Source organism: Erythrolamprus reginae, chromosome 1 (assembly GCF_031021105.1).
Source record: "Erythrolamprus reginae isolate rEryReg1 chromosome 1, rEryReg1.hap1, whole genome shotgun sequence".
Taxonomy (NCBI): Eukaryota; Metazoa; Chordata; class Lepidosauria; order Squamata; family Dipsadidae; genus Erythrolamprus; species Erythrolamprus reginae.
In genome coordinates this window covers 340,378,812-340,395,710 of record NC_091950.1, presented here as the reverse complement: position 1 = coordinate 340,395,710, position 16,899 = coordinate 340,378,812, and the positions used below count along the sequence as shown (strand labels likewise).

At 40.2% G+C, this 16,899-nt stretch overlaps 1 protein-coding gene across 5 annotated transcripts in view; it reads left to right on the top strand.

Annotated features, from left to right (window-relative positions):
- The window catches only part of AKT3 (AKT serine/threonine kinase 3), a 141,627-nt gene that overhangs the window by 90,516 nt on the left and 34,212 nt on the right, over positions 1-16,899 (top strand). For 4 of the 5 annotated variants that reach the window (XR_011557463.1, XM_070734039.1, XM_070734041.1 and 1 more), the window contains 2 exons: positions 3,355-3,423; positions 11,123-11,245. Coding sequence is in view for 4 of the 5 variants with exons in the window: in XM_070734039.1 (XP_070590140.1) it covers positions 3,355-3,423; positions 11,123-11,245 (192 nt within the window). In the remaining variant the exon portion in view is untranslated. The remainder of the gene's footprint in view (positions 1-3,354; positions 3,424-11,122; positions 11,246-16,899) is intronic. The other variant, XM_070734040.1, reaches the window with a different exon arrangement.

Here is a 16,899-nt window from a genome sequence, read left to right as displayed (position 1 = left end):
AAATAAGATACGTATTTTATCATAAACAATCACAAATTCCAGTACAATGCAATTTTTTTAAGATAAAAGATAAAAATCCCAGTGATTATTTCTGACAATTTATTCAGTATGCAGTAAATTACTTTTTCAACTTTGATATTAATATCTTTAGTATCTCATATTCCCTAGACTGGGTAGTATTTGGGACTAGTAAGTCATGGTATTGGGCCTTTGGTCACTTGAACAATTTTGTGAGCCAAATAGACAATTAGTTGGATATATACATTGCTAGGCACAATAATTTATTTTGGGGGGGGAGAGGGGTATGGCCAGGCGCTGCGGCAGTATGGTGTTCTCCATGCTCTGCAGGAACCCCAAATTCCCGCCACCCAGGGTTTTTTGGTTCTTATGGAACTGACCTCAGAACTGCCCTGGAGGGGCGGGGAAGAGGAGGGGCATACCCCGCAAAGACCCGAACTAGAGCCCTCAACTGGCAGCAGTGAACGTCGGCTTGGGAACATGTCATTCCAGCTGTTTTAGCCGCAGAGGTCTCACGACAGCAAAAAAAAAAAAAAAAAAAGCTACATTTGAAGTATGAGGGTTGCCCAGAAAGTAATGCACCACATTTTTTTCTTCAACAATTATTTATTCAACACAATGAAACTTTCACACAAGAAAGAATGATGTTCCTTCTACACTTCCTATTTTTCCACATAATCTCTGTCCCGTTCTATGGCTTTCCTCCAATGAAACTTTCACACAAGAAAGAATGATGTTCCTTCTACACTTCCTATTTTTCCACATAATCTCCGTCCCGTTCTATGGCTTTCCTCCAGCGAGACACAAGGGCATATATGCCCTGTCAGTACACTCCTTGTTTAGAAGCCAATTCTGCACTGTGCAAATCACCTTTTTGTCATCCTCAAAAGGTCTTCTGCGAATGGCATAATTTAATAGCTCAAAAATGGAAGTCTGAAGGAGATAGGTCAGGGCTATAGGGTGGATGGGGTAACACTGTCCAACCCTGTTTAGTGATGTGTTCTGAAGTCCTCAAACTTGTGTGAGCCCAAGCATTATCATGTTGAATCAAACATTCACCTGGGTTGTTATGGGGACGAAGTTGCTAGAAGTGCTTCTTGAGTTTGGTTAATGTCTTCAGAATTAATGGTGCTACCTCTTGGCATCACATCAATGAGTATGACACCCTCACAGTCCCAAAACACAGTGATCATGACCTTACTGTTGGAAGCAATTGTTTTGAATTTTTTATATTGTGGAGATTGAGGATGACGCTCAAAATGGTGAACCCAGGTTTCATCACCTGTCACAATCCTGGACAAGAATGCTTTTCCCTCAGCTTCAAAATGTTTCAGCAGCTCAGAAGAAATGTTTTTTTCTGAGAGATTTGAGTTCCACCGTAAGACAGCGCGGAACCCATTGTGCACAAACTTTTGAGTAATGAAGAGCACAGATGATTGCATCCACACTTCATTTGCTGATTAACAGCTTCGGTGCTAATTGCTGAGTCGTTATGTGTTGGTCCTCGCAAATGAGCACATCAGCAAGCTTCGTCTTGTCAGGTGTGACAGCCATGGCTGGCCACCCCGAACACTGCAAATCTTGGAGCTCTGCCGAACCATCTTGTAATGGCTTCACCCTCTGTGCCCAGCGACTTACCGTACTTCTGTCGACTGAAGATTCTCCATAAATTGTACACGTTTGTGAATGTTCCCAACAGTTTCTTTCTCCACAGTGAGAAATTCAATGATGACACACTGTTTGTAATGTACATCACTTACAAATGCCATTTCAAAACACTGCTGCAGCTACACTATCTGTCTGAAGAAACACAAAATTTACACATGCACTCCTGACAATTCAAATAATGTATATCTAAAGTTTCACATTCGTACCATTACTGCAGGTGAGGAACAAAAAGTGCATTACTTTCTGGGCGACCCTCATATAAGACGCACCAAATTTTCAGCCTCTTTTAGAGGGGGGAAAAGTACGTCTTATACTCCGAAAAATACGATAATGCAAATGTGTTATTTCATAGACATTGAAGGTTTGCTACCTTCAGGCCAGTAATAGTGGACATAAAACATGAAGGGAAGGTAGGTAGTAATTCTCAAATTAAAATGAAGTAAGAAATTATCTATTTTTGAAAGTAAAAAAGCAATTTGTTTGATAAATGCTGAAGTCCAAAATACATTGAGATAGTGGAATAAAGGCAATTAATATACACTTTAAAGACATTTCATTTTCCCAAAAGTATTTTTCAAAGAGCAATTGGACTTCCTTGATTTTCCCCTTGAAAATATTTCACTTCTCATCCAAGCAGCTTCTTCAGTTTTGAAGTCCAGTTGCCTTTTAAAAAAGCACCTTGGGACAATCATGATTGACAATCACTATGGACACATTTTCTTTTATCTTTTTTGTTGTCAGTACCATCCTTGAGCAAATAGGTTATAAAGACTATATTTATTCAGAAACAGCTGAGCTTGAATTTTTTAAAGGTTCAGGTCAATTTCCTGCAACTTATTCAGAAACAGGATTTTCTTGCATAGTATGTCAAGAAATCACTGTTGAATCCATTAATGCAAAAATATTGGTGACACTACTAATACTTCCTTTGTGAATTAAATAACAACAACAACAACAACAATAATAATAATACTGGCGGCACAAGACGGCACAAGACTTGGGAAGCGCCCGACTGGTGATGAAATACGAAATCCAGCATAGTGATCTCATTTGCTGAGTTGTATTGACATAATAATAATAATAACAACAATAATAACAACAACAACAACAACAACAACAATAATAATAATAATAGTATATTAGATTTGTATGCTGCCTCTCTCCGAGAACTCCAAGAAGCTCACTCTCTAACCATACCTTCCCCTGATTTCCTTTTATACTTTGTTCAAAACTAAAATGTTTAGTACTCCTCCTAACAATTTGCTTGAAGCATTAATTTCTTTTCTAGGACTGGCATAGAAAGAATTTTCATGTGTTTGTGCATACTCATCCTCAGACAATGTTAAAAGGCTGTAAATCATCTGTGCTGTGCTTTTGAGAAGAGACATAATTTGACACTTGAATAGTAGGTTTTTAAGAAGAATTTCCCCAAACACCTCTTTAAGTGGTTTTTCATGGCAGCTTTTATTCTGAAATTAAATTACATTTTATGTGTCATTTAATACTTTGAGTGTTAAATTTCATTGATTCTCATATTACTTCTGATTATATAGTTATAGGACTGAGGTATATATGAATTGAATGGAAATGATTATACTGTATATTGCCTTTGCCTTTATTGCTGGAAGATAGACTGCTTTAATAATTGCAATTTTTCCCCCCTTTAAGTCTTTGAAATATTCATTCCAGACCAAGGATCGACTATGTTTTGTGATGGAATACGTCAATGGAGGAGAGGTAAGATGCAGAGCAAGTAATGTTATTGCTGCTTTGATTTCTGTCTTAACTATTAAGTTTACTGACATATTCCTTTGGTATAACTGAAATCTTTGTAATATTTCATTTTACTAACACTTGTCCTTCCTACTCACATGCATTTTTCAGTTTGCTGAATAAATCAATATGCTAAATAAATATAAAATTAGTAAAAATATTGAGCTTTTTAGTCAGCCTTTCCTTTGAGCAAAATGCATAGCAATTTTAAGAGGAGCTAATTACAGTGGTACATCTACTTAAGGACTTAATTCGTTCCGTGACCAGGTTCCTAAGTAGAAAAGTTTGTAGGTAGAAGCAATTTTCCCCATATATTACAATCAATGTAAAAACAAATAATGCGTGCAAACCCATTAGGAAAGAAATAAAAGCTCAAAATTTGGGTGGGAGGAAGAGGACCAAGAAGAGGAGGAGCATGGTCGCTGCTGAAGGAAGAAGGTGAGATGAGGGGAATAACAAAAAATCCAAAACTTTAAGGCTTTAAGGCTTTTTTTTTTAAAGAGGGACTCTGAGGTGGCAAGGAGGAGCATGTGCCTCCCATACACCCGGTGCGAGGCTGCCTCCCATACATTGCACCAGAGAGAGAAACCCAGGTGGGCGAGAGGGGGAAAACGCCCGCTCCTTTGACTGAAAGGCTGCTGCTGCTGCTGCTACCTGCTTCCTCTTCCTTCCCATGCTGAAGGGCTCCCCTCTCCTCTTGCTCGCTCGCTTTGTAGCCGGCGCCTTTCCTTCACTATGGTGACTCCGTGGTTTGGCTGAAGCCGAGTTGATCCAGCCAGGGCAAAGCGCCCCCTTTTGCCTTTCCTTGCCCAGACGCTCCAGAAGGCAACCTCGCGCCAGGTGTGTGGGAGGCAGCACAAGGGAGTCACCACAGCAAAGTGGTTTATTCCCTCTCCAAGCGCCCAGAACAAAGGGAGTGTATCTTTTCTCTGGGCGCTGGCAGAGGTTTATTCCCTCTTCAAGTGCCCAGAGAAAGGAAAATGCTTTGTTCGCACTGGACTACCAAAGCCTCCTTAAACGCCACCGCAGCCCAGAAAAGCCTGAGATGGCCGGGATTAAAGGGGGAATGGCAGAAAACTGGCCGGGCCTTTGTGCCACTCTCAAATTTCCTGGGAAATTTTTCCAGGCTCGGGTTCTTAAGTAGAAAATGATTCTTAAGAAGAGGCAAAAAAATCTTGAACACCCGGTTCTTATCTAGAAAAGTTTTTAAGTAGAGGCGTTCTTAGGTAGAGGTACCACTGTATATGTTAGGGAAGTTTGGATTTTTTAAAAAGGCATTTTATGCTGATTAAGTCTCAGAATATTAATTCACTGAAGACTACCTTTGAAAGTATTAGAATGTTTTATCCTTTTTTAAAACTTCAGTTTTTGGACAATTTACCTCTATGTTTTGCCATAGAGTTGTCTATTAAAACAGTTTGCTTATGAAAAAAAATGCAATTGAAGACAGAGTGATATCCTTCACATGGACAAAAGGTCTCTCTCTGTCTCTCCTTCTCTTCCCCAATGTTTGTGTGTGTGTGTGTGTTTGTGTGTGTGTGTGCGCGCGCGTGCGTGCGTATGTACGTGTGTGTGCACGCACATGTGTATACCATGATCCTTATTTCATACTCGGCATTTCTTCTGTAATTCTGTTTGATTTAAGCTTCGTATTAGAAATATTTTGGTGAGGCTATTCAAGTTCTGAATTAACTTTTTATTCTAGAGTATTTTGGGAGAGAAAGTTAAATTCTTATGATAGTATAAATTAGATTTAATATCAAAAAAACAAAGCTTGTAAAGGAATCCCATTTTTAATAATTGCTGGAATTAGATTGCTATTGAATTCTCAATGCATATGAACAAAGTTGCTGCAATTGATATCATATAGCATTACATAAATTATTTAATTAATGAAGTTAATGAATGACTTATTAATGCAATGGAAATATATGGTTGTATCTTTGATAAGATCAGAATGTGGATCTTAATGAATTCCGCTGGGAGTTAGGTTGGATAAAATGGCATCAAATATTTAAGGATAAAATTTCCCAGAAAGAATGGGAAATTCTATCAAGTAACATACTGAAGAAGAAAACAGTTCCCCTAAGAAAGGAAAATAACAGAAATCTAAAGATGCTAGTATGAATGAGTTCAGGTTTGAAGTACCTAAAACAACAGAGAAAGATTTTCTGGCTACATTAAAAAGAAAATCAAAAACAATGTGCGCCATTGTGAGGAAAAAATATTAAAAATAAAAATATTAAAATGATAATGAGTTATTATGAGAAGGCTGAATTACTTAGCTTTTACTTTGCTCCTCTTGAAAATATAGAATTCTTGAAGAACTGGAGCAATATGTTTCTAACAGCTATTAGAAGCACTAACGGAGAAGGACTCTCTGTTGACTGAATCATCGAACAAAAAGAAAGCTCATTAATGACCATTTCATTTTGAAAATAACTTTTGATTGGAATGCTATAGGGCTCTTGTGTTGGATCATATGCTGTTTAATAGCCTGTGGGACACTTACAAAGTTTGCAGTTAGGACAAAGCTGAGAGGTAGGGCTAAGACAGGCTTGAGCACCAACTGAAATGAGCAGAATAGAATTTAGCAGAGAGAAGTTCTTCATCTGGACAGGAAAATATAAGATATAAATATAGGATGATGTGAACTGGCTTGGAATAGTACATGTGAAGAGAATCTGGGTGCCCATGTCAATCAGAAGTGTGATAGAATACATAAAAGGTACCATATTTTTCAGTGTATAAGATGCACCCCCTCCAAAGTGGGTGGAAATGTCTGAGTGTCTTATACAGTGAATGTTGCCAAAGCCTCACCCAACTGCTGGCTCCCACCCTTCAGCCTCTGCCTCCCAGCAATTTGCCTCCTTGCAGCACAAGGAACTGATTGTTGGTTGGATCTGCCTCCCAGAATACCACCTATCAGCTGTTTCAGGCTGTTGAAATCGCCATTGCCCATCACCACTGTTGTCCATTGCTGCCGCCACCTATTGACACTTCCGCATGCACCAAATGTTTGGCCCATTCCAGGTGGTGGGGATTGCTGCCATCCCCACCACCTGGAAACAGCTGAAAATGGAGATGTGCTGAGACTGAAAATGGGATATGAGGAGTTTGAAAATGGGTCGCACGGAGAGGCAATGATAGGCAGCAGTGATGGTTGGCGATAGGTGGTGGTGATCCCTGCTGCCTGGAACAGCTGATAGATGGTATCCTGGGAGGCAGATCCAACCTCCAATCAACTTGTGCTAAGTCAGATTATGCTGAAGCTGACCAGGCTGTTTGCGGCGACGAGGCAAATTGCTAGGAGGCAGAGGCAGATTTTTTTCTTGTTTTCCTCCCCAAAAGCTAGGTGTGTCTTATAGTCCAGAGCATCTTACAGTCCGAAAAATACGGTAAATGCCTTCCTGAGATGCATTATCAAGAACATCAAATTCATGTCACAAGAATTAAGTGTTCTAATCCAATCTGTTCTCTTCAAAACACATTTGGAATACTATGTGCAGATCTAGGCATTATTGCTCTAAAAGGTACAGTGAAAAATTTGAGATAGAGAAAGGCTATCAAAATGGTAAAATACCTGAAAAACAAATCCGATGTAGAATGGTAAAGAATCTAGGATAACTTTTAGTCTGTAGAAATGACAACAAAAGCTAAATTTGACAGCAGTGTTAAGATATATTTAAAGTTATGTAGCATAAGGTGTGGATAATTTCTAGTGCTCCAAAGGCAGACCAATAATTTACAGGGAAGCAGGCTGTTCATCAGAAGACTGTTCATCTTGAGTACTTAATGATCCTAACTAGGGCTGGAATTTCTGTTGCTAAGTGCAATGGTCATTAGTTGACCACATCACTAGTGAAGGCAGTTCCAGTAGTCTTTGATTGTGGTTGTTAGGTGAGGATCATGCTATTATTAAGTGAAGACCTCACCTTTTTCCTGCCCTGCATGAACTGCCATCTTTGTCGTGCTGTTCCCCACCATCTGGGTCCTGTGAGCTCCTTTGAGCAGAGGAGGCTTTGCCATTCTGCCATGCTTGTCTCCACTTCAACTCCCTCTCACCTACCTCTCCCCATCTCAGCCCTTTTGGTTGCCCTGCACTCTGCTGCTGTCGCCTACCCCACCACCCCCAGCTGACCTTCGCCATCTTCTTCCTCCTCGCAGAAGTGTCGTGGAGGTCTCGTGAAGGGCCAGCAGCTGCCTCGGCCAGGTGCACCTCATCAGCAGAAGGAAGAAGATGGCGAAGGTCAGCTGGGAGCAGTGAGGGGTGGTGGTGGGATACAGGGCAGAATATAGGATAGCAAAGTGCAGGGCGGTCAAAATAGTATAGATGGGAGGAAGATAGGTGGAGAGGTAAAGTTGAAACACATGCAGTTGTAAATGTGGGAGGACTGCAAAGGACCCAGATTTTGGGCATGTGACCATAAATGCAATGGCCATGTTTCTGAGGATTGGTTGTAATTACTATTCCTTCAGTGCTGTTGTAGTTTTGAATCCTTGGTAGAATCAATGGTCATAACCTGAGGACTACCTATATGAGCTCTCAGGCAAGCTGCCAAATGTGGTTCTCTTTTTTTGGAGGTCTTCAGAGACTAGATTGATTGATTGATTGATTGATTATTTGTTTATTACATGTTTAGAAATCTAAAAACCCACAGTTAAATATTAGACAACCGGATTCATGAATTATACAGCGAACATTCATTTATCAGGCGGGGCAAGAGATCAGAGTTTCAATGGCCCCAAGCCTGCCAGCAGAGATGGGTCTTTAGAGATTTATGGAAGGCAGAGAGAGCATCTACTGAGAGATGCTTTCTTAGATCATACACTAAGCAAGGGAATGGATTAAGTGATATCTGAGCTCCATTCCAAGTTTATTCTGTGCTTCTAATTATTGTTATTAGCTCAATTTTCTGAACTACAGTAACTTTGTATCTAGTTCTGTTTATCCTTGTGGAAGCTGAATCACCTGAGTTACCATTATCTGGGGATAATGATATACTGTATATTCATTATCTTTTAGAAATTTTAGATAACTGGTGAAATACTATAAAACTGGAAGGCACCAAATATTATTTCTTTTCTTTTTTTAAACCAGTTTGGTATAATGGTTAAAGCATCAGGATGGAAACCATGAGTTGCAGCATAAAGCCAGCTGTATATCCTTAACCCAATCCATTTCCTTCCATTTCAGAAAAAAAAAATGCCAAGAAAGTTATGGGGATTTGTCCAGGCTGCCTGGGAGAATCAGACTTGATCAAATAGAAGAAAAAGTGAAAGAAGAAAAAAATTATTTAGAAAGCAGAATGGAGTGACTGCAGAGTAGTCAATCTAATGTTGATAATTAAGAAGACTCCATTTGAAGAAAGTGTATGCTAAGAGATTTAGTACTCTGGTATTAACTTTTTACCAATGGTGGACCTGTCCCAAAGTTAAGGGTTTCTGGAAGACAATACAAAGATGGATTAAGGAAATAATAGGAATGGAACCAGTTTTTTCCAGAACAGTTTTTATTAGGAATCAATAAGAAACAGTATGGAAAAAAACCCCAATATCTAATAATACATATAATAACTGCAGCTCAGAACTGTTACGCATAGTTTTGGAAAAATAAAATAGTACCACCAGAAAATGTAGCGATAGACAAGATATACAAGAAATGGGTAGACTGAGGATGCAGATCAAAGGACTAGACAACTTAGAATATTACAGTACTTGACAGAAATTATATATTTGGATAGAACGTAAAAGTACCTAGAAATATAAGAACTAAGCAAACATGAATGATCTGTGTAAACAGTGTAAAGTTAAAGATTGATAGCAAGTAGTTGAACAGATATAAGAGATTGGTTTTGCTCTGTGCAAAATTATTGTGTTTTTCTTTTAAATTTGAAAAATTGAATAAACACTTTAAAAAATTGTACCGAAAGAGTGCTCATTGGTAATTGCTAATTCATTTGAAGAAAAGTGTATGCTAAGGGATTCAGTGCTCTGGTGTTAAGTAACTTGAAAAAAAATGAAAGGTAAACTTAACAGATTTGCAAATGACACAACACTGCAAATATTCTATAAGAGAGAAATATTATTTAAATTGATCCTGATGAGATAGAGGAATGGCTAAAAATAAATGAGGAAATTTAAGAGACAGATGCAAAAACCTTAGGTAACAAATGCATTGGCATTAAAGAGACCATTACAGACTAATGGCATTTATAAAAAAATATGATGGAATAATAATTGATTGCAAACTGAATATAACAAGTGTCATGTTACGCTGAGAAATGCAAATACAATTTTAGGTTGCATAGCTATTTCCAAATCGAGAGAAGTAATAATTCCACTTTATCTTGTGTTACTCAGATCCTAAATTTGAGTACTATGACAGTACATGCAGTTTTCAACTTATAACCATTCTAAGTTAAAATTGCACTGAAAAAAAGTGATTTACAATCAGTCCTCCTACCATTTATAAGTGTCTTGGTAGTCCCAGTCATGTGATCAAAATTTAAGTGTCAGGCAACTACCATGTATTTTCAGCATTTGTAGCATCCTGGCTAATATGATCACCATTGGTGACCTTCTCAGCTAGCTTCTGACAAGCAAAATTAACAAGGGAACCTGTATTTGCTTAATGACCGTATGATTCACTTAACAAATGCAGTGATTTGCTTAACAATCATGGCAAAAAGGATATAAAATTGGACACTACTCCTTTAACAACTGCCTTTCTTAGCAACAGAACTTCTCATCCCAATTATGATTATAAGTTGAGGGTTACCTGAATTGTGCATCATACTTTGAACAATATTCAGACACATCGGGATAACTTCATGAAAGAAAACAAGATGAAGAAACTAACCCTTTGTAAAAAAGAAAGATTTAATATGCTGAATATGTTTAATGTTGAAAAACTGAACAGTGTTTAAATTCCTGGGGAAAAAATATCACACATAAGTAATTCAAGTTATGTTCTCTCTGATTCTAACCACAGAAAAAGGAGTAATAGATTTAGATAAAACCACATCCTCCAAATGAAATTTGGGGTCAATGGGTGGGAATCCTTATATGAAGAGGAGCTTTATGGTGGAATAAGTTACTCAGAAAAGTGGGCTGCCTTTCGCTGGATATATTCAAGCAAAGGCTAGAATAGTCATCCTGATGCTTTAACTGAAATTTCTGATCTGAAATGGATTGAATTTGATTGTTTTTTTAAATTGTCCTGCCTAGATTTGGTGACCGCAAACACACTTTTTAAATCATGCTCATTATTTTGTTTAATATAGAGGCTTTGGTAGAGTGATTGGTAGAATTCCTAAATTAGTTTCTTTGCTACAAATTAAAAAAAAATGAGAAAGAAGAAAAAAGTAGAGAATGATGATGATGCACATTTTTCCTCTGGTAACTGAAGGTTAAATGGGTAGCAAGGAAAATGCCTTAAACAAGATTGGTATATTGATTAAAATGCTGATTTAACAGCTCGCTTTTTCCCCTTGGAAACCTGGAAAAGATAAACCAGCTGCTATCTAAGAGTGCTGAACGTCCACTGAGAGTACACTATCTATCATCACAATATGGTGATGAGAGGTGTTTTATGTTTGTGTTAATTTCCCCCACTAAATCAGTAATTATTGCAATCCTGTCCCTGCTGTTTACCCTGCAGCTGTTTTTCCATTTGTCGAGAGAGCGGGTGTTCTCTGAGGATCGCACACGCTTCTATGGTGCAGAAATTGTGTCTGCTTTGGACTATCTGCATTCTGGAAAGATTGTATATCGTGATCTCAAGGTAAAAAAAAGTAATCAAAATGTTGTTTTTGAAGAGACTACTGGGAGAAACAAAGTAATTATGAAAGTTATGCTATTTTGAAAAAAGTGACTACAAAATTGTGGTCTAGATTGAAGTTCATCAAAATGCTTATTATTCAATTTTATATTGTTAACTGCATAACTTGGCATTTGTTTAAATAATTCATTAGTATGATTCATTTTAGTGGTATGAATAAAGGAATGTGCTAATTTTGTTGCTTCTTTTCATCAAATATCTATAAAACCACTACATTTATAATTAAACTCCATAAATAAAAACAGCAAGTTGAGTTTTTAAATGCTCTGATAGAATGTTCATTGCTAACCTACCTTGGAAAATACAGAAAAACCCTTTTGTTTATTTTGAATATTCAGCTAGCTGGACATGATTGGAGTTTTTTTTTCCTCATTGCAACTGGCTTTGACACATTGAGGATTCTTTTGTTTTTACTTTAAATTTGGGTAAATCAAACTTAAGTGTTGATTTTTTGTTAGTAGTTCATTTTCATTGTACGTACAGTGATTCATATTTCTCCACTGTGGTTTAATTTTGGTAAAGCATGTCAATGCCTAAATAATTCAGAATAATTGGTATTATTTGATTAAAGCAAGGACTATGGATGGCTTCTTTGACAGGAAAATGGACTAGATATTAATCGCTGAAGAGAATGATCACATAAGATGGGTTTACAGTTTGCAAATATTTTTCCAGTTGTATATTTATCCTCAATAGCCCAGAACCTACCGTAACTATGTTTGCAATCCTGTTACTTGTAATACCTACTGTCACTTCATTTTCATGCAGATCTTGACCTATAAGAATTTGGTCAATGATTGTTACTGGTATTACAAGTTATAATGATGATGATTGAATGCTGGTTACCACTGGTCCTCAGAATTCTAACCATCTCAGCACCCCTGTGGTTACTTGATTGCAATCTGGGTGCTTAGCAACCTGTTCATACTGATGAGTGATTGCCTAATGTCCTATGATCACATAATCACCATTTGCAAACTTCCCTGGTGTCTTTTCCAGAAAGTTATAGGGAAGCAGGCAGAGAAGGTTGCAATTCTCTGGGTTAGGTTTTCCCCATCTGTATAGTTTCCCCCAGCTCCTATGTGCTTGTATCATACCAGCCACTTGAGTACACTCATGCACCTGACCCATGACACATCTCACACACCATTTTTGATCCCTGTAGCACCCTTCCCAATATGTACTATGCCTCTTATATTCCCCTTTGCACCATCTCAATACCGTACTTCTTTTGTACTCCCTTGCACTTTGTGTACCCTCCCCATCAACATCTCTCAGCTATGGCTGGGGAGACGTTTGCACAGATCTACCTGGTTGTACCAGTTGTAGCCCTATTTGGGCAGAGAGTCGCTTCTCACAGTCATTCATGCCTTCCTCACCTCGAGGCTCAATTATTGCAATGCGCTCTACATGGGGCTACCTTGGAGACTGCAATTAGTCCAAAATGCAACCGCATGAGATGTCATGGGTTTACTGAGGTATACCCATGTATCACCATCTCTCCGTGAGCTGCATTGGCTACCGATTGGTCTCGGGATGCAATTTAAAGTGTTGGTCATTTCCTATAAATCCCTACATGGCTTAGGAGCAGTGTACTTACGGGACCGTCTCCTGCCTCATGTATCCCAGCGGGCAGTCAGATCCCATAGGGTCAGACTTCTCCAGGTCCCTTCAGCTAATAGTGCCGACTTCCATTTTCTCTCTTCATTCTTCCTCTCAGCAGCTGCCTTTTGAGGGGAACCTCTATTGTCCTGTCTCTTAAATCTTTATTGTAGATTTCTAATGTGTTTTGCATAAATTTGCTGTAAGCCACCCTGAGTCTCAGGAGAGTGCGGCAAACTTACAAACAAACAAACAAACAAACAAACAAACAATAAATAAATAAATAAATAAATAAATAAATAAATAAGAGTGATGAGACCAAAATCTCCCTGTATGGTAGTGATGGCATAGAATATGTTAAGGAGAAGACTCAGAGAACATTTTCATCCTGATTAAATTAGTACATGTACAGTGTTCCCTCGCTTTTCGCGGGGGATGCGTTCCGAGACCGCCCGCGAAAGTCGAATTTCCGCGAAGTAGAGATGCGGAACTAAATACACTCTTTTTGGCTCTGAACACTATCACAAGCCTTCCCTTAACACGTTAAACCCCTAAATTGCAATTTTCCATTCCCTTAGCAACCATTTAGATTATTACTTACCATGTTTATTTATTAAAGTTTATTAAAAAAATATTTTTTAAAAGCAGACGAAAGTTTGACGATGACATATGACGTCATTGGGTGGGAAAAACCGTGGTATAGGGAAAAAACCCGTGAAGTATTTTTAAATTAATATTTTTGAAAAACTGTGGTATAGACTTTTCACGAAGTTCGAACCTGCGAAAATCGAGGGAACACTGTACTGTGAAACACCCAGTCGGTGTTATGATCTGGGATTGTTTTCACATCAAAAAGTGTGGGTGGAATTTTTGTGATTAATGGGAATATAAATGGTTAAAAATACATTAATAAAATACTTGAGCCCAAACTGAAGCACATGATCTTTTACAAGACAATGAAGCATTTACCGTATTTTTCGCTCCATAAGACGCAGTTTTTTTCCTCCCAAAGTAGGATGAAAAATCAGCCTCGTCTTATGGAGCGAAGATGCAGGCAGGGAGGGGGGGAGGCTGCGAATTCGGAAGCGCCATCCCGCCGGCTGGCTGGCTAGCTGCTGCCTGGCCCACCGTTCCCCGTAAGCTACGCCCGTGAGCAGGCGTGCACCCCCAAATACACCCGAGCGCCCTTTTCCACGGGTGCGTGCTCCCCATCCCCCTGCCAGCCCGCGGGGAGGTGGGCGGGGGCGGGGAGGTGTTGCATTCAGAGTAAATGGAGCCGCGGCCGCCCCTGCCTCCCCACGGTGCCTCCGGCCAAATGCGCCCCTGGCTTCTCCACGCTGCCCTATTGCCCGCCCGATCCGCCTCCTCTCCTCCTCTGCCACCTCCTGCGTTGGGGCGCGATCTGCCTCCTCTCCTCCGCTGCCTCCTCCTGCCTTGGGGCGCAATCTGCCCCTCTCCAACGTCGCTGCCTTCTGCCTTGGGGCGCGATTCGCCCCCTCTCCTCCGCCGCCGCCTTCTGCCTTGGGGCGCGATTCGCCCCCTCTCCTCCTCCGCCGCCCCCTGCCTTGGGCGAGCAATCCAGGAGTCCGGGACAGGGTGGCTTTACGCCATGAAGAGAAAACGGCCGACTTTTCCCTGCTGCCGGAGCCGTTTCCTCTTCATGGCGCAAAGCCACACAGTCCCGGACTCCGGGATTGCTCGCCCAAGGCAGAAAGCGGCGGAGGAGGAGAGGGGGCGGATCGCGCCCCAAGGCAGAAGGCGGCGGCGGAGGAGGAGAGGGGGCGAATCGCGCCCCAAGGCAGAAGGCAGCCATCTGCCCAGACAGAAAGGAAACAAGAGAGAGAAAGTGAGAAGAAGAGAGAGAAAGAGGGGGAGAGAGAGAGAAAGAGAGAGGGGGAGAGAGAGAAAGAGAGGGAGAGAGAGAAAGAGAGAGGGAGAGGGGGGAGAGAGAGGGAGAGGGGGGAGAGATAGCAAGAGAGAGAGAGAAAGAGAGAGGGAAAGGGGGAGAGAGGGGGGAGAGAAAGAGAGAGGGAGGGAGAGAGAGGAGATAAAGAAAGAGGAGAGAGAGAAAGGAAGAGAAAGAAAGAAAGAGGGATAGAAAGAGAGAGAGAGAGAGAGATGCTCAGTGAGCCTTTCTTTGAAGTTGCCTTTCTTTCTTTCTTTCTTTCCTTCTTTCTTTTTCTCTCTTGCTCTCTTGCTCTTTCATTCTTTTTTCTTTCTCTTGCTTTCTTTCTCTCCTTCCTTCCCTCATTCCATTTCTTTCATTCCCCCTCTCTATTTTTATTTCTCTTTCATTTTCTTTCTTTCTCTCTTTCTTGCTTTCTTTCTTGCTCTTTTTCTTTCTCTCTTTTACCTTCCCTTCCTCTATTTCTTCTTTTCTTTCTCCTTCCTACCTTCTTCCCTCCCTCCCTTCAGTCCTTCTTCTCTTACTCTCCCCTTTCATAAGTTTCCTTGCTTCCTTCCTCTGTTCCTGTCCCTTCCCCCTTTCTTTCTTTCCTTCCTTCCTTCCTTCCTTTCCTCCCTCCATTTCTTGCTTTCCTTTTCCTTCCTCCCTTCTTCCCTCCCTCACTCCCTTCTTTCACTCCTTCCTCTCTTCCTCTCCCCTTTTTGGCTCAAAATATTTTTTTTCTATTTTCCTCCTCTAAAATCTAGGTGCGTCTTATCAGCAGGTGCGTCTTATAGAGCGAAAAATACGGTATATTTCAACAGGATTCAGCTCCATGTCATGTTGCTGCCGTGTGCAAAGTGTGGTTTCAAGATAATCATATCCCACTGTTGGAATGGCCTGGGAATCTCCCAGACCTTAACCCAATTGAAAATCTATGGGCCAACTAAAGAAACTTGTTAGTCAGAAGCAATCCAACAATAAAACCCAGTTAACAGAAGCAATCAAACAATCTTGGTTTCACATTATAACAGCTCAGAATTAAAAGACTTGGTTCAGTTCAGGAGAAGATGTTGTAAGGCCGTAATTCATGCCAAAGGTTACCCAACTAAGTATTGACATTGTCACATGTGCCTCTGTTCAAACCCCAGGAAAGAAAATCCCCAACTCCATGATTGTAGAGAAAGGTACTTTTACTGGATAAGGACTGATAGCAACAAGTTGAAAGCAAGATCTGAGGCTAAAAAATACATATAGAAAGCAATCCAAAATCCCCCCACCCCACAAAGACCCAGGCTGAGCATCCAATCCCCAAGCATCCAAGTTGTCATGTAGGCCACATCTGTTTTGAAGATGGCGAAGGTCAGCTGCTCCCAGCTGACACTTCGCCATCTTCTTCCTTTTGCTGATGAGTTGCACATGGCTGAGGCAGCTGCTGACCCTTCACAAGACCTCCATGACATTTCTGCGAGAAGGAAAAAGAGGCTCTGTTTTTTTCAGCTGGGACGGCCTCCTTCCAGTGAAAATTGAGCTCAGGAGAGCCATATGCACCCCTCGCAAGCTCCAATTTTGGGCCCAATAGCCTCCTGCAGCCCTCTGCCAGCGAAAGCAGCGAATTAATGGATAGTTTGGGATTTTGTTTTTGAAAAAGATCCCGAGAATGTATCACCTTGAATTCTCATTCAGAATTTGGATATTTTTTCATGTTCGTTTGTATGATGGTTAGTAAAGCCCTATGATGCTTTCAAATGAATGAATCATTTACTACAATGTGTGGAGTGTAAGACTTTAAACAGATGCCCTTCCTTCTTCCCTAAAATCCAGTCTGATGTATGTCTTTTTGATGTAAAGCAGATTTTCCTAGGTTTCTTAGCTAACTTTACTTTTGTCCCCATGTAGATGGAAATGATCTCTGGGGATTAAATAATCTTTTGGAGGTCTCCTCACATTGGTGGATCCAGCTGGTTTTTTTTCCTAATGACTTATTTTCTTGTAATAGAAACAAACTGGAGCATTTCCACTTTCTGTAATTCTTGATTCCTTTTTCCTCACTGGGTCCACTGACTATTTCTGCCATTCCCTTGTGCTATGTGAAAAGAACTTACTCAAA